General features: G+C 39.5%; 1 protein-coding gene across 1 annotated transcript in view; it reads right to left on the minus strand.

Moving 5' to 3' along the window:
* The window catches only part of SKAP2 (src kinase associated phosphoprotein 2), a 120,628-nt gene extending 103,360 nt beyond the window's left edge, over positions 1–17,268 (minus strand). The window contains exons 1-3 of the mRNA XM_054633499.2: positions 17,060–17,268; positions 6,606–6,711; positions 4,673–4,698 (exon numbers count right to left, since the gene is read on the minus strand). Coding sequence (XP_054489474.2) covers positions 4,673–4,698; positions 6,606–6,711; positions 17,060–17,258 — 331 coding nt within the window. The 5' untranslated portion in view covers positions 17,259–17,268. The remainder of the gene's footprint in view (positions 1–4,672; positions 4,699–6,605; positions 6,712–17,059) is intronic.
* Positions 17,269–18,613: the final 1,345 nt, after the last annotated feature.

Here is an 18,613-nt window from a genome sequence, read left to right on the forward strand (position 1 = left end):
GTGGACACTTCACAGATAACAGCTGTGTGTAGCTGAAAGGGACAACACAGTGACATGCCTACAGTGAAACCTCCCAGACTTCTGGGACAGAGTGGTATTTGGCACACTTTTAAGGATGGTCTCTCCAGAAATACATCATGATGACCCTCAAAGAACTGGGTAACAACTAAGCCATATCCTTCCCATTTATGGTTAAATACTAACCATGTATTTATGCTCTTGACTAAAAAGTTCAAGTGTGTTAAAATATAGAACTTGTGTGCACATGCAGCTCTGGTGACCACAAGATACTGACTCCATTTCTGAAGTCCAAAGAGACTTCTACTTGCTGCCATTTCCTGAAAAAGAGTGCACAGAGGGGAAAAAAAATAAAAAGGAAATACGACCCCTGTACAAAAACAGAAAAGAAAAAAATACGAAATCAAATCCTTTGCAAACAGTGCTACTCTAATAGCTTGACTATTTCCAGGAAGCAGAGGTCTTGGGCTCCAGACTCTGCTCTGCCAAGAGCCAGAAGCATCTGAGTCATCTAAAGGTTTCTTACAGGTGCTCCCCATAATTACACTGTGAATAACACCAGTGCTCTAGAGACACAGTTTTGCCCTCTATTATGTTACAGTGAAATAAAAACAAAAGTGGACCATCATCAGTTTTTATCAGAGTGAAAAATGCTAGTTAGAAAATGTCATGTCATACTTTTCTGCATAATTTAGTGCTGCAGATCACATACGAGGTGCAACGAGTGCTTTCTGGGGAACTGGTTCTGCAAATTCCCATAGTATGACTCGATTTGGCGAGTACTTCTGGTGTCTCACTTTCAACATTGAGCCAAAATATTTTGTGAAAAGTGAGTAAAAATATGTATTTTACTAAAATAAATGCATAGAACAGATGGCAATTGAACTTCAAACATAAATACAGCTTCTAGAGCTTAGGGTGCTTCTGCCAACTTTAGCACTATTTTTAGCATAAACTGAAAACAAGGTTCTTTTAACTAAACATTTTGGCAGTCACAGTATTGATTCAATTAATCTCAAAACAGAGAAATGCCAAAAACTGTATTAAGTCAGAATCTTTGACAAAGTTAAGACTTTTATAATGTTAGTGGAATATTAGTCTTACCAAAAATGAACCTGATTTTGTATGCAAATTACCTTTGTTTTCAAGTTTTTTCCCAATTCTAAGATCTAGAACAGGTCGCTGAGTGTGATTACAGCTTTTTAGTTTTGCTTAAACTGCTTAAATAAACAGTCAAATATTTCAAATTAAAAGGAAAAAAGGCAGCAGTGTCTGAGAGAAAGACATTTATACAGAGCTCTTAAATTTAAGAATAAAACAGATACAATAAATGTCTAATAACTTAAAAAATAAATCTGATGATAGACCAGTGGATTGGATATAAATATAATTGTACATTTTTGGTCATAAGAACAACATGAACTTTCTTTATCCATAAATTAACAACACACTTAACTGTAAAAGTCAGTGTTAAATCAGGTAACACATCACACACGAAAATTAAATATTTTCCCATACAATTAATTTTGTGTCTTTCACTTGCACACATACCCACTTCTCCTAAAAAGCTTCAATTTTTTTCAGTCTTTTAGACAAAAAAATGCTTTTGTCACCATATTTACTGACCTGACAGACAAGATCAGAAAGCTTCTTTCTAGGAAGATTCAAGAAAGTCCTCAAATTCATCAATCTGGGTGCAAGGAAATATGTATGCACCTTCTGAGAGAGATGCACATGGGTGATCATAGTTTTAAGGAGCCTGGTTCTACTTGTACACATGCTCTTCAATTACTTTTTTAATCTTTCACACCTCCTTGCTTTATCCTTACGGATAGGCAAGATTCTCTATGCTATTGGCCACAGCCCATAAAAGAAGTGTTTACAAATAGTTTAGTAAAACCTGCTAGTCACAACGTGCAAAGTCAGTGGGACCTCAAAAACATCCAGTGATGAAAGAGAGTGGAGTGGAAAGTATGCCCACAACACATCCTTGTGGAACAACTCACAAGCTGAAGGAGACGCAGTTTGAGAGTGGAGTCAAATATCATTATGTCCTACAGGAAGTATATGAATTTCGAAAGTGTTAGTCCACTTCTTTCAGCCTCCAAAAATACTTCTGGATGCCTCTGAAAGGATGACAACTCACAAGATTCTTGAAAACAGCTGATGTAGTATAACTACTATATCATGATAACATACCATGACAGCAGGTACCATTCTTCACCTTCCCTTTCAGCTAGAACAGAGATTATTTTATTTACATTTTAAAAATTGAGTGACTGCTACCACAAAAGCAAGAACAGTAAATATGGAGTTTAAATACACACAGTAGTTTTTATTCTTCCTAGTTTGTTTCAAGGTAGTTTCCAAATTCCTGCTCCCACCCCTCCTTTTTTTCCTAAAATAGATTATCCTTTTTTCACCTTATATGTTGATGTCTTTCTTCTTTCTCTGGAGGGGGTGGAACTGACCATCACAGCCTTCTGAGTTTTCAATACTTTCCAAATGTTCCATTTTTCAAATGTCTAGGTGTGCAGAGAGGTATGAAAATGGGCACAAAAGTTGACCTCCCTCAGCTGCTGCCACTGCTTTGTTGCAGTAGGAGCTGGCCAAGAATCTGACTGCTTATCTCCATGTGAGTCCTTTGTTCTACACCTACAAAAGTCACGCCCAATTTGTACAGTCCTAAAGTAAGAATGACACAACCAAATAAAGTTCAGCACACACTTCTTGAACTCTGGAAATTACATCAACAACTCATACCACTGATTCACATTCTCTTAAATAATTTGCAAGTAAGTGCAGGCTCCTATTTCTTGTAATTTTTTTTTATACTCCTGCATGCAGCAAATGCACATTAATTCGGAGGGATGTATCCTTGCTTGCAGAAAGCAACGGTATAACTTTCATTTTATTGAAAAATACTGAAAACTAAAGTGTGAGTGTCCACATACCTCAGCATTTTTACATAGTTCTACGACCTGAACCAGAGAGACATCACGAGAATTTTTTACAAGGCAATATATCCCGCTTAATAATCAAATTTACTGTAATAAAAAGAATAAGACTGAATATAATTTTCACAGAAATCACAGCAAGTTATGTAGTAACAATTACAGACTATACAAATCAAATAATCCATTTTGCTAGAGATAATGAAATCTCATTTTTGTTAATAATTTGTTGAACTGGAAAATAAATTCTGAATCAAATTACCAATGAAGAAAGTAAATAGACTAGAATTTTCTTGACCTTCAAATTACACAAAGCAGTAAATGCAAACTCTGCTTTTTGTAGGTAACTCTCACACTTATTACAGAGTCAGAGTCTCAGAAAGTTATTAAATCTTCAAAAACATGCTCTCTCAAAGTAAGATAGGTTTGCAATGAAACAACCACCCCACCTAATTTTACGTTAGTAATTTTCTTAATAAAATAACATCTTACTTTCCCTCACTCAGTTCTGTTGGACAGTGAGGAGAAGATGAAAACTACATTTTGTCTTCTGTAGCAGAGCTGAGCTGTAATATTAAAAAAACAGCAAATTACTGTAACACAATTTTTAAACAATCACATAGTTGGAGTTTACAGAATCTTGGCAATCTTGAATCTTTGGGAAGTTTCAAGTTGCACTGTCCCTTTCAATTGAACTGTTATGGCTGCATAACTTGATTTAAACAGGCATAAAAAATGTATGAACTTGTTGTGCCTTGTTACAACATTATTTGCCTAATATGACTTACATATTTTCACTTTCTCAGGAGGCACGCTGCAGCCTACACATTTGAACCTCCTTGTCCAGAAACAGACACTTCTTCAACCACTGTAAAAAGTGAAGCTTTGCATAGGCTTTTTTGACCTCGCACTGTGACCCTCATACCAGCATCCACAGGCTATAGGTCATGACCTCAAGAATTAGCATCATGGAAATAAGAGCCCTTCCAGGTTTAGTTACAGAACAGAACACTGTAGCAACAAACCCCTCAGTCTTCTCTAAACTGAACTCTGCAGCTTTGTTTAAACTCCACTAGAAGACAATAGATAACCCACACTTCAGTTTTCATTACTCGCACACTAAATCATCTCCTCTCCAGCTAAAGGTCTGAGCTCCCGCTGCACTATGAAAACATTCATTCAGTGTGGATCGAAAGCCAATATCATATTGCCACGAGATGATCCTATTAAAAGGTTAAAGAAACATCACTATGGAATTGAAGACTTTTGCAACGTTAAGGAAAAAGGCTGAAATACGTAACCTCTGCTAAAATTCTATCTCCTAAGCAGGCTACTTTGCATTCACTTCCTCTGGGAAAAAAAAAACCGCATATCACATGGTCTTTCACAAGGCTGCACTCTCGCTAACAAAGCTCCATTTATACTAAATTTATAACAAATAAGCTCCATGACGAGCTGCATTACAGATTAAATCCTGAGCTACATTTCCAGCCGAGTGTTTCCATCAGCGAGCGCTGAGCGCGCTGCGCTGCGCTGCGCTGGCCGCCGGCAGCGGCCGCGGTGGACGCGCGCGCCCCGGGCGCTCGGGCCGCTGTTCCCGCCGGCCGCAGCAGGGGGCGCCAGGCCCCTCGGCCTCGCGCGGCCGCGGCGCCGGGAAAGCACCGCGGCGGGAACGGCGGGGACAAGGGCACGAGACTCACCTTTCTCCGGGAATTCTTGAGGATAGCTGCAGGAAAAGAAGAAGAAGAAACATCATAAAGCAACGCACACTCGCAAACCCACGGCACGAGGACATGGCACAGAACAGCAATCAGTTTTCAACGAGTTTTGTGGTCGAGACTCAGCGCTGCAAGTTTTCCTTGAAAATTCTGAAGTCTTTATCTTTGGCTTTAAGTATTTATTCAGTTTTCCTTTTGCCTTTGCAGCTGACAGAATCCCCAGTCACTTCAAGGAAGACTTGAACAAAACCAAATTCAGACTGAGCAGCCTTTTCTAGTAACATACATCTGTTCAGATATCTTAAGGTATAAAAACACACAAAAGCATCTGTAATTTTAGTAAACCTTTTAAATGTTAACAAATTCCACAAATTTTTGTATGCAAGTAGAACCATTTAACATATTTTGAAATAAACCAGTAGTTCAATAGGAAACTAAATAGAAAATCAAAAATAGTGGTTTTAGCTACACTAAATTTACAGAAATCCAAATGAATATGGATTAATAATTAACCAGAAAGATACAAGTTAAAGCATGCCTAAATAAGAAGCCCTTTTCAAATAAGGAGATCTCAAACTTATATAATGCCTAGAAAACAAAAGAAAAAATATCATCCCAGAGAGAAAACATCCTTTTATACACTGTTTCTTTGGAGGTAAATCTTAGTATTTCAGAAACTAAAATAATCAGAGAATGCAGTTTGATGATACAGACAAATTATCAGGACAGAGTTCTGTAGAATGGCATTCAAGAAGCATTCATGGGCTAAGAACTAACTGGCAAATAAAATGCAGCTGCCAAGATCATCTTTATGAACAATAAGCAGTAGTAAAGATAACAGTTTAGTCAATAAGGAGATGTTGGTAAGAAATGAGCAGATGAGAAAGGAATGGTCTAGAGATAAGAACCTGAGAAATGCAAACAGAAATAAGAGGCCAGATCTAAGAAATCCAGTGTAGCAAGTGGCAGTAACACAGGCCAACATGCGGGATGTTAAAATCAAAGAAGATTACAATGTGCATGTATTTTGTAGCCTGCATGAAAAGCAAAACACTGTTAACAGTGAATAATATTACAGGAAATGAGGAAGGCATTAGAAATTAAAATAAGATGAGAAACCATGGGGTCACATAAATGAACAGTAAAAGATTCAGTGTCAATATGCCCATAAATGCAGGTTCCCTCTCTTTGATATTTCCTCATCCAAAAAAGCATCAGTCAGTCAAGAAAAAAGTCAGTAACACTGTACTGCAAGTCATCTGTACAGTCACAGTTAACTCAATAACCAGAATGGAAAACACAGGAAAGAAAAAATAAATAGATAAAATACTACTTCCTTAAAAGAGAATATGAGGGAGAGCTAGTTCCCTAAGCATTTACAGCCTGAATAAAAGAACACAAAACTTCAAATACAAGATTTTGGGACACATCTCATGTGTCCCTCCAGTTAGCGCCCTCACCAGATGATTGTGCTGTCCTTGAAATTATAAACAAGTTGCCACAGGGGCAGAAGCATGCCATCAATGGAATGCCTAGGAGATAACACACAGCTGTCTTACACCAGCTGAGTATGGTGATAGGAAGCTCATTCATATCCTCAATACAATATATTTCTCATGTTTTAATGAATCTTACAAAAGCAGAGGTGAAGGCAAGCTCTGCCCAACTAGCTTGCAATCAGGTTTCAGAATATTAAACAATTCAAATGGGACAAATCATTCTGCTCCCATTTCTTACTGAATTGTAGCAGCTTTGAGAAGACAAGACTTGAACCCATACAGATTTTTTGAAAAAATCAGCACCTAGACAGATTTTTTAATCGTTAGTATGGTTAATGTTTAATAAAAGGTTGCATAAAGCTTTAAGATATCAGTAAGTGACTTTCTAACATATTAAAGCCATGAAGTTCACTTACCTTGTCTTAATATCCTTTATCTTCTTAAGAAGAGCTTCACGCCTTTCTTTTGCTTTCTTGGATAGATTTTCTCCTTTTAGTGTTTGGGAAACAAATGTTTCAACATCTAAATAAAGAAGAAAATAAATACACCTCAAAATACTGCTGTAATGAGCTTGTCCTGATACTACTGTGAAAAAAATAAGAAAATTATTTTCAGCCCTACTCACAGCATAGTTAACAGACATTTTAGATTCTAAATGGGATACATTTGTTCTCTATCTACTTATGCTTAGCACAGCAAATCCTATGGTGACATTTGATTCTTGCTCACTTAATTATGCTACGTAAGTCCTAATAAATTGCAGTGCTATAACAATTACTTTCCATCACCTAAAGTAAAAGACAAAGCTAAAACATGGAAATAGCCTTTATGCATATATTACTGCCATGTTATTTCAGAAGTTCAAGTTGCAAAGATGGTTGTGTAATTTATTATTTCAGCAGTAACACTTACCCAGATAGTAATATAGCTCACTTACTGGTTACAGTTTTTTCAAGTGTTCCCACAATGCCTCTGAAATCACTGATTGACTAAAGATTCATATCCAAAGCAATCCTGAAAACTATTACATAAGCAAATTAACCATATCAAAGGAGTCCAGCTCAATAGTGTACTTTAAATTAAGCACACCTCCACTTGTAGAATCACAAACAAGGGCTCTAGCCTGCACTCTAAGTTTTAACTCTTACTCAGATGATACTTTTATACAGTCATGTAGAAACAAAGCATTCCATAAAAGCTACCACAGTTCTTTTAATATAGTAAATATCCATTCCATAGGATAAAAAGAATGCAGTGTGTATTGAATTTGTGGGAGTGTAACACAGTAGTATGTTTTCCTTATTGACTAAACAATGGCAAAAAATAGCATTAGCAGTTTCTCATAGTTACCACTCAACATACAATTATCCCAAAAACAGAAAAGGAGAAACACAACCAAAAAATTCTGCTTGTTAACATAAATGTCTCATCTGTATGGGATTACTCATTGGATAAGAGAAAGCATTTGTGGGTAACAAAACACCTTCTCACAGTGCCTGCCCTCCCTCACAGACACACACACAGACACATATATATACCTTGGCTCTCTCTGTAAAGCTGCAAATCCATATGGATAGTACTATTTTAATCCTATCACTTTTCTAATCAGATGAGACATTCCCTTTTAATACAGAAACATAAATAACAGCCAATGGAGTACACAACTGTCTACGTGCAAAACTTTACAGGAATCTTTACCACAGATTTCCTAAATGAAAAACTTAATTGCCTGGTTTTTTCTTTATAAAACAGAAACATACCACCCTTTGTATTACAGGATGCAAGAAAACAAGGCAGAAGTTACCCTTCAAGAACACTAGCACAGCTATTACAAAAATGTTCTTCTTTACAAATAATTCACTAGATTATTATTTAAATGTTTAGATTCCTGTCCTCACCGAGTGCAGCAAAAGTATTCATTTTTTACAATATTTTAGAGTTCTGAAGAATGGCATTGATCCTCCTCTCTCCATAAGACAGAGAATCTTCCCATTCCTTTTTCCAAAGCAATCCTGAATAGGGGAGACCTTCACTCAGTTCTGTGGCATTCCTTCTTTAAAAGGACAGAAGGAAAGGCACTTAACATGTATTAATGCATCCTCCAGACATACCCCCAACAGGCTCTATGCTGCAGACCAAGAATGCCTACACAGGGATTTTTTTCCAAACCCGTAGAAAAAGTACACATCTTCACAAATTACAAGGATTGGAACTGCCAATCAAACTGGCAGAGGAGAACACACAGAACCCAATGACATTGACAAACTACAAAACTAAGGTCAAAAAACTTATACTTTTACTATTCAGAGCAAAAATCAAAATAGTTAAAAACAAATCAACAGTTTTTCTCTCAATGAAACCTAACAGGGTTTTCCAGTACAAAACTAGCTTTCACTTGAAGAGGGACAGCCTGATTAAATATTTATTTTTCCATACTTTTATCTTTTTATTTTAAAAAATACATAGCAGCTTCAAAGTGTCACCTAGGCACCAACATACAAAATTTCTGAGGAATTAGTCATGTTTATAAATCAGGAGCAATACTTGCATGGTAACATTTGGACACTAATCAATCACAAAACTTGGATTCAGAAGTCTTCATTTAAACTCAGTGGGCTTCTTTACTTCTTGGAAAGGCTCAACCCAGGTGAGAATTATGCCCTCTCAGATTCTGACTGTCAAAGCTTTATTCAAATACAAACATTGAAATAACACAATTAAGGAGTATGTGGAGAAGAGAAACCAAGTTGATTATAAAAAAGGATTACCACTTCTGGCTTAAAATATACTGTGGATACAAAAATTTCAGGACTAACTATATTGCTGACAGTTTTTGTTGTTTTCCAGAAAACCTTGCACTTGAAAAGCAGAAATAATAGAGAATTTTCAACCATGGGCAGACAGGGCAGAAGCAGATGCTCCATTTACTCTCAGTTGGAGTAGAGTTGGAGGAGAGAGAAAGAAACAGAGCAAGCATATCCAAGCTTGTCATTTCTAAACAGCAGCAGTTACAGAAGACATCCCTGGGATGGCTTCCCTCTCACATGAGTATGTGAAACAAGTTCTCCAAGCTTAGGTGTACCCACAATCAGGGTGCACTGTTTTCATCATGGAACACTATTACTTCCATATGTCCAGAGACACCATATGGCTTGATTCATCACAACCCCAAAATATAACGACAGATATGACATACACACGATGCTAAAGAAGCAGTTTACCCAAAAATTACATTTTACTGTATCATATCTATTTCTTATCTACTCAGAGTTACACAGTATGTTATATATCTTGTTTTCATTTACTGTTGTAAATCCATCTAGGATGTACCAGATGCAGAAGATGAGTAACATCCTAAGCTTCTCTGGACAAGAAGCCAGCAAGTCATGTAAGTTACGATCATCTCTTCACTTCCTGTACTTCCACACTATGGAGGAATATGGACTGCCTTAACATAAGGAAATGTTCCTGTAGTTTCTCTGACCTTCCACAAAGTGATTTATGTAGGAATTAGAACAGAACTAGGGATCAGTATAGCAGATCCTAGTTTAATACAGTAAACTTCAAAGAGAAGTAGCAAAATGTACCCATTTCTCACCACTGTTCTAGTCACATACTTCCTCTCCCCCCTCCAGGAGGATCCACAACTTGGACCCTCCTGTACTAGTTTAATGCTACACAGAAAACAAAAACTACTCCTCACAAGAACTTCGATGTAGACCTGATTCATGCTTCAGCAGCAGCTGATCCATCAAGGAATTTTAAAAGGAATAAAAGGTAAGTTCCAGAAATAAAACCTCTTTGAACAGATTTCTGGTCTAAAAGCACTTTAACTAACCAGTTACCCCAGAGCAAAAAAAAAAAACCAAGTGACATATTCCCATAAATTTTTCCTAGTGAATTGACCAGCTATTTAGTATCACACATTGCAGATATTTGCCTGTTCCTAATGAAAACATGAAAATAAAAAAATAAAAAAACACTAAAATTAATAAACAAAAGCAAAGCAAAGAAAAATACACACTGGAAACCTACTTAACACCTCTTTTCTTAAGATTGTGCATTAGACTGCTTGATAGCTTAAATACCCATACTTGTTGCTCTGTTTCTTAAAGCCTGTGATGTTAAATTTGCTTCCATCATACCCCAAAGGAATTATTTGCCTGCAGGAAATGAACAAAAGCTACCAAACCAAAAGATACAATTGATACAAATCACTCACAAATTGCTCTGCCAATACAGGTTACAAACTGACCGAAAAGGAAAGTCACACCTCAGCCTAGCTCTGTCCACTTCGACCAGCTCATACAGTTCAAAACTTAAGTGCCAGTTCACAGAACAGTCAAAAGCTAAAAGCCATTGTAATTTCATTTTCATCTACAGTCCTTTTACAAGGAGAAAAGCTAAGATTTATTTTTCATTTCATTGTAAAACGGTTTATGGTTCTCTTTACTTCAATGATTATAAACAGACAACACTGCAAGATTTTAATTGTTTTAAAGACTTTGGAACTATTTTCTTTAATGAAGGCTTGAACCACACAGATGGAATTTTTCAAGAACATTGTAAATTTCTAGCCCAAAGCAAGTGCTGTGTTAAAGAGTGCTAAGCATAACAAATCATAGCACATTTGTTGTTTACAGGATTTAATATTGTAAATATAAGTCACACTTAATAAACAAAGATTCTTAGGACAGAACTACTTCAATTTCTTGTCAGGATGGGCCAAGCAGATTCCCACAGAGGCACTCAAAGACTATGTGCTGGGTGGTTCTTTCTCCCCTCCTTCAACAGATAACCAAGATGTTATCCAACCACATTATCAAGAAGTTAATCACTCCATCACGGACACATCAACTGATGAGTTGACACCATTCCAATGACGAGAATCAGAAAGTGGCAATGAGATGGGAGCATCTCCACGCACATGGCAGGCTGGTTTGGAGGCTGGACACACATCCATCATATGACCAGGGACACTCCAGGGGATAACCTGGCAGTTGTACTGCCACTCACAGGAGAAGGCAGCAGCAGCCCAGCAGAGCAATTCCTGCAGCCACCAGCCCTTTCTCTCCTCTGCCTCAAGGACCCAGAGAGCCAGCAGCCGGCTGCCAGCCAGGGAATTTGGGACAGCAGGCCAGAGAATTTTGGGACATAGCTGCAAGCTAGGCACATTTATTACACACATACTGTCCAAAGGTGACCAATATTAAACAGACTGCCATGTATCTTTCAGCTTTACACAGGCTGGCATCAGAAAACAATTAATTAATTTGATTTCAAAGTTGTCATGCGATTCATTAATAGGGAAAAAGCCTGAAGACAAACTGCCAAGCAATATCTGTCACTGCCTGTTCTCTTAAATAAAGAAATATTGGAGGACTTTGCTTTTGCTCTCCCCCAACTTCGCAACTATGTTTTAAAATCTCTCTCCAGAGTTTGCTAAACCACCTTTTAAATACATATACACTTAATCAGAAACAGAACACATGATGTAAAATAAAAGTGACTGAACTTCAAGATGTCTAAAAATACCACATTTATCCAGCCTAACAAGAAGGTTAGCATTCCTTTTAGTGCAAAGTCCTGGAAAGGATTGCCTTTAAAAATTGCTCTACCTTAAATTCCCAGAAGCAAGGTTATGTTGCTGTGTTGACACATACAAAATAAGTATAATGAAACATGTTGACAGTCAACAGTTTTATTAGTGATTTTAAAAGTAGAAGTATACACAAATTGCTAAGACTCCTCAAATGAAGTAAATCAATAAGGCATGTCTTTTAAAAGATTAAAAAAGAAAAATTTTAATCAAGTTCTATACATATATATAGTTATATATGTATCTCTAATCTCATTGGATGAGTAGTTGAGCATCCTCTCTCTATATTAAAGAGGTGAGAAAAGATGGAGCTGTAACATATTAAGCATATAATGGAAAAAAACACACCAGTACAAATCATGATCAAGTTACAAAGTGATTCCAAATGAACTATAATAAAAAATGTTAAGGATTAACCTAAAGATTTACACTGTATGCCACATTATGCTGTGTCTATTGTGGTTTGTTGACATATGATTATGAAAGAAACGTAAACCCAGTCAGATGAGAAAGATAGACTCCATGTTAATTGAAAAAGACAAACTAAGTGAATAATGAGTATATAAAAAATAGCCTATGCCATTTTTATCACCCATATATGACACTTATTCCCAAATTTATGGCAGAGACAATTGAACTATGTTTCAAATTACTGGAGGTTATTTCTTACCAGGAGTCCCTCTGTGCATTTTTTTCACCTCACTGTTTCTAATCTTACTCCATTACTATAGAAACACATACATACTACCAAAGCTGTAAATACATGTCTACTTAAAAGATGTCTACTATAATCCCCCTGGTTTATCTTGTACAGATGGATTCTTCAGCAAGAACTGGCATTTGTTAAAGCCCTGGAAACATGGAAATGATATTTTTTAAAAAGAGTAAAGTTTTAAACAACAGTGTGCTTTTAAATTTGAATCAATCAATAAAGAAGAGCCACACTGTACCCAGAAGGCTTCTTCTATGACAGGCATGTAAGGAGAAAGTCCAGAAACAGCTGACATGGAAAATTAAAATGGACAGTTTGTTTTTTGGGGATTGGGGTAAATATAAACAGCATAGTCCAAAAATAAAAGGTAAGCAACTCATGCAGTGGATCCAATGTCTTGTAGATTTCTTGCCTTGCCCTTTTCTGCAAGCGATTTTCAAGATGCAAGTAAACAAGTAGGTAAACAGTACGACTTTGAAGAAAACAGTAAGAGGAATCACACAGAAAAAGGTGTTCTTGACAATATAACTAAGCATTTAAACAAACTGAATAATATCTGGGTAGAAATGATCCTTAGGGCAAGAACATTGGTTTCTATTTAGGTTTGGGGTTTTGCTTAACAGAACAAGGAAAATGATGTTAGGATGGGATATAAGGTTCCATATAAACTAGAGAAAATTTTATCCCATTCTCACAGTAAAAGTATTTGTAACTTTCAAAATACAAATACAGAAGATTCAAACAAGAAATACTGCCACGTGTGAAAGGAAAATTGAACAAAAGACAAAGAAATATCACCCAAAGTATAGTCACGTGATATGAACAGGGGAAAAAATATAAATGATACACATATCTAATGATCATGACACCATCAAAAGCTGTGAAAAAGTAAAGAAGTCTTATCTCCAACTAAATCTTTGTTACTGAAAAAATCTCAAGAATTTTTTTTCCTAGTCAAGTTGACTGAAGAAACCAGTCTGGTTTACATTACAGAAGAAATAATCCCTTGGGGGAAGAAGGAACCTTCAAACTCCTCCTCAGCTATGAACAAGCCAAAACTTACTAAGGAAAAATAGATGTGAGCAGGCCTCAACAATCTATGTAACCAGCTACAATTTGAGGGGACACAAAAGAGAAACATTCCACTTTGCCAGACACCCACCAAAATATCACATAAACACAACAGACGATGCCCTTTCAAAAGAAGAAAAGGCAGAGCAGGGATGGGCTTCCTTCACTGAATTCCACTGTCTCAAGCATCATCTGTAAGTGCAGGGACTGTAAGTGCAGGTGGGGAATTAAGAAGTTACATCCACTACCATACACCTCCGAGGTGTAAAGAGGGAGATAAGAGAGCAACAAACTTACTTTCTCCTCCTACCAGGAGTTTAACTCATGACCAGAGGACTCTGTTTCTGTCTCCAGTGTTTCCCTCCTACCACTTGAACAAGTCAGAGAAGACAGGATGGGATTGTGCAATCCCAATAATCCTCTGCAATAAGTCTATTGCCACACTGACCTTTCCCCTTCAACTTTACAGAAACGGCTTCCTCCTGTTTCCTACTAATGCAGTTAGCCCTGAGCTCAAGCTGTGCTTCTGCCTGGAACATTTCAGCGCCACTGATATGCAACTATAATGACCCTGCCAGCATGTGTGACAGAATTTGTTTTTGTGTTAAAGATATAATATTGTTTAGGTTCAAAGTAAAGCACTCACAAGTCGGAAAATTTCCTGTGCAACTTTAATTCATCCCCTGGTGTGTTTATTCCCATTATCGCCATGTTTAACTACAGGAGCACTTAGTAGGTTTTCCAGTAGGATCCTTACTTGTTCAGCATGGTGGGTGGACATATTCCAACCATCAATCAAGAGTAAGCAGGGATAAGGAAATCCATATGATCGTTCCTCCACTTGTTGCAGAAGTTGGAAATCATAGGCAAAAAGGCCAAGAAAAGGAGGAAGAGCAGAAGAGCACAGTACTTATGAGATTTTGCACCTGTGAGGGCCTCTCTGCTACGTGAACACCAGACTAAAATATAGTGCTTGTCGCTACCCATTAGCTGCACGTTCTCAACTGAACCTGATATGAAGAAGTGCCTGGCACTTGCAATGGCCACTAACATAGACATCCAACTCATTATTATCTGGAGAAACCAGCACAGCATGGAGGCAGGTGAATTTGAATTCTAATTCTGTTCCACCATTGATTATTTTTTGCGACCCCAATCACATCTTGTTTATTATACTAATTTTACCGATGGGAAAACAATATTCCCTCATCTCAAAGAGGTGCTGGATCAATAACTGTGAGCCATTAAAATAATACATTAAGAAGCACCCTCGAAGAAGAGCATGCAGAAATTAATAACTATCTACTAACTGTGGTATTTGTATGGTGTAACACTTTCTTGATGAATAGTAAAGATATTACTGAGCCCCCTTCCCTCCTCCATTACTATACATCCTCACTACAGGAATAGTTTGAGCAGAAAAAAAAAAAGAAGAAGCCTACATTAAAGACTGTGAGATCCTACACATATCAGTGAAAGAACTGCTCATACAGTTTACTGGATTACTGGATTAAAGTTTACTGGATTACTCTCGTTTCTAACTTTCATGCACTTGACTGATAACCTCAAAAAAGAGAGTTTAACACAAACTGTAAAAAGTCATGCCATTATTTATTTTTCAAAAATAAGCAGGTTATTTAATTTTAACAGTGTATAACCTTACAAGGTTAACCTCGAAGGTAACAATTAAAACCTGCAAACTATTAGTTACATGTTGTAATAATAAAGCAAATATTTAAAGATCATTGGTAAATCATTCCATTGCCTTCTCAATTTCAGTTCTATAGACAGCACAAAAAGAAATGAGAAAAGCTAAAGCTGTACATACTCAACAAACATTAGATACCTGTGTATAACTTAGGCTGCTGCTCATAGTGACTCTGAAAGTACATTACATCTTGAGAAAAAATAGGTGTTCTTTGTTTCACTTCAAAATACAAACTTCCGTGTCTCTCTTTCCATGGCAGACTGGATAAAGATGGGAAGAAAGAAGGAAGGACAGGCTGTGTACATGAGGTACCATGACTGAGAAAGAAGTCATGATCTCAAATGATCCCATGTGTATCACATCCTTCCCCTCAAAAAAATTTTAAAGCACTTAAAACATTGAAGAGTTTCAAGATGAGCTTCACTCAGTGAAATTAGCACCAAAACAAACATATATGTCCTGCAACTGACCATGAGTTCCAGAACTCAGTATTGCCATAGAAAATACCAAGATTTAGAAATGCTCTCTAAGGGTAATTACTTTTTCTAAAGGATTAAGAATCTATTCCATCATATGAAATCAAGAGAAGCTTTTCTTTTTTTTTTTTTTCTAGTGGCCTTCCATGCAAATTTTTAATACAGATGGTATGATATGCAAGTAACATAGAAACTGCAGCTATAAAACACTTCAGACAGTTGGCAGAAGATGAGATGTGATGAGAGCAATATGTTTCAAGCATTAGCTCTTTCAATCAAAGTGTTAAAAAAAAAAATAATAGTCTGTAAAGGTGATGAGCTGCACTAGACTCTGGCAGGTGCCCAGCCATGTAATTGAGTGCTTGGCCTCAGAAGGAAGATTTCAAAAAGCATGGGTAATTTGAATGGCAGAGTCAGATCTACACAAGTTCCTGCGGCAGAAACAGAAGTTCTCAGAAGAGTCCCACTGAAATTAAAATAGTTTCAGGATACCAAACTTTTTGATAAAGATACCAGAAAAGCCAACCTTTAAGTATTCTATTTATTTTAATTAACAACAACAACCCAAAAAAAATAAATTCAAGTTCTTTGAGGTAAAAGATAGCCACTCGCATTCGGAATTCCGTACTAACATTATAACCTTTCACGGTGAGAAATCATCCCATCCCTACGCTCCAACGCATCCTGAGAGCACGGACAGTCACGGTCAGAGGTGTTGTGACTGATGTGACACTACCCCAGCAATTCAGCAGCCCTTTCGTCCGCTCCTCAGCTGTTCAGCGGGGAAGTTCATTACTTTTTTTCGGCTGATGCGGGCAGTCTGCCCTGCCAGCACACCCCGGGGGCAGAGACTTCCTCCGGATGGTTCCGCGGTCACCCGGCGGTCACACGCCCCGCACGCCTGTCCGCGGCAGCCCCCGAACGCCTCACCCCGGCTGGTGCCCGCAGCCCCGAACCTCCCGGCCGGGGAGAGGTGTCGGCTCCCGGGCGCGGACGGGGGCCCGGGCCGCTCCTTCCTCCCTGCGGGGAAGCGAGCCGGAGCGCTGCGGCTCCCCACGGACGGGCACGGGGGGAGGAAGTAGCCGGGGAGGAGGAACTGGGGGGATGGGAAGGAGACAACCCCCGAACCCGTGCACTGGAAGCGATGGCCCAGTGCCCACCGAGGCGCGCTCCGCTGCGGCTCCAGGGGCTGCTGCCCCCGCAACGTCCCGGCTCCCCCGGCCCGTCACACCCCCACCGGCCCGCCCCCCTCGGCCTCCCCTCCGCCCGCCCCCCGGGAAGGAAGCCCTCCCTCCTGCTCTCACCTGCCAAGAGGCTGCAGACGTCCCCGGGGACGCCGGGAGCGTCGGACATGGTGCGGACGGCGGGGGCGGCCGGGGACACCCGGCGGGCGGGGCTCGACGGCTCGCACCGGCCCGGGCCCGGCCCCGCGGGGAGGAAGCGGAGGCCACGCCCCCCGCCCGCAGCGGCACGGCCGCGAGCCCGGGGGGCGGAGTCTAACATGATCGGGGCGCGGCTTCCCGCCACGAAGGCGGTGCTTCGGCACGCTGGGGGCGGGGTTTCGCGGCACTGGGCGGAGCTTCATGCTGCGGGGGCGGGGCTTCCTGCCGGCTGGCTCCACCCCCACCTCAACGCCGCGCTTGCGCTTCACGGCCCTCCCCCCGTGTTTATGGCTGCCGGCGGCCATCGTGCGTGAGGGCACCGCCGGCCCGCCCCCGCCAGAACCAAATGTGGCGCCCAGCGTCGGCTCCCTCCACGCCTTCCTCTCCGAAGGGCAGGAGAAGTTGGCTATTGGATAAGAATGCGCCGAGGCCTCTCTCTGATTGACCCATTGGTTGTCCCGCCCACCAAGCCAGCGCCTGGCGTCCCCCTCTCCTCCCACAGGGGCGGGCAGGGTTGGGTCGGTGAATGTGGAGGGTGGTGCTTTGGAGATTTAATTTCTTCCAGACGTCTTTCCATCTTTCTTTCATTGCGCGGTGCCGACGTTGTCCCTCTCGGTTTTCTGTCATTGCCAGTGTCAGGGTTTAGGATGGCGGACAACCACAGCCTGCAGCCCAGCCTCGTGCCTGTGCCAATGTCCCAAAATCAAGCAAAATCAAGCCGTGGAACTTGAGGAAATCACTGAAGCAGTGGGAACAGGCCCGTTCATATCGGTGTCTGTTGGCACAGGTGTGTGAGCAGCGACAAAAAGAGAGAGAGATACTGTCGCTAAGCAACACAGCTAGGCTGCCAGAAGGGACAACTTCGCTGGAGTTTTGCTTATGAGGCAGCTTTTGTATGTTTTTCCCACAAATCCCTAGTTGTATGTATTTGGAGCACATTGGTGATGTAATATATTTAGTGTAGAAATAGTCAAAGTAAATTCTTAGCATGTGTTTCTGTGTCCTGGATGGTTTTGGCTGTATCTGTTATTGCTGCAGAAAGTGTTTGTGTTAGAGCTGTGGTTATGTTAGCACATCTGTATATCATACCAGCGTAGGAAAAACAACAATTAAACGAAGTTCCATTCATGAAATTTCAGCTTTATACCAGTGTAATTGCATTAATACTTGTGGCACAGCTGGCAGTATGGCTGTGGCAGTCAGGTATTAAACAATTTCCTACTTCTGCTTGGTGTAGCTGTGGCCACTGAAGTCGACAGTGTAGACGTGGTGTTAGATTATATTGTTCTTCTGACCTCTCACATCTCTTTTAATCACATGGAGCAACTCATTTCAAATACATCTGTGTTTTCAAAGCATTGCAGTTTTATTACCTGACTTTATGGCCAGCCTGGCTGAAACTCAAGCAGTGAACTAATTGACCTGTATAATGTTGTGTAATGGTTTTTATGTTGGTTATCTAATTTCAATTCAACT

This window comes from Agelaius phoeniceus, chromosome 1, assembly GCF_051311805.1.
Source record: "Agelaius phoeniceus isolate bAgePho1 chromosome 1, bAgePho1.hap1, whole genome shotgun sequence".
Classification (NCBI taxonomy): Eukaryota; Metazoa; Chordata; class Aves; order Passeriformes; family Icteridae; genus Agelaius; species Agelaius phoeniceus.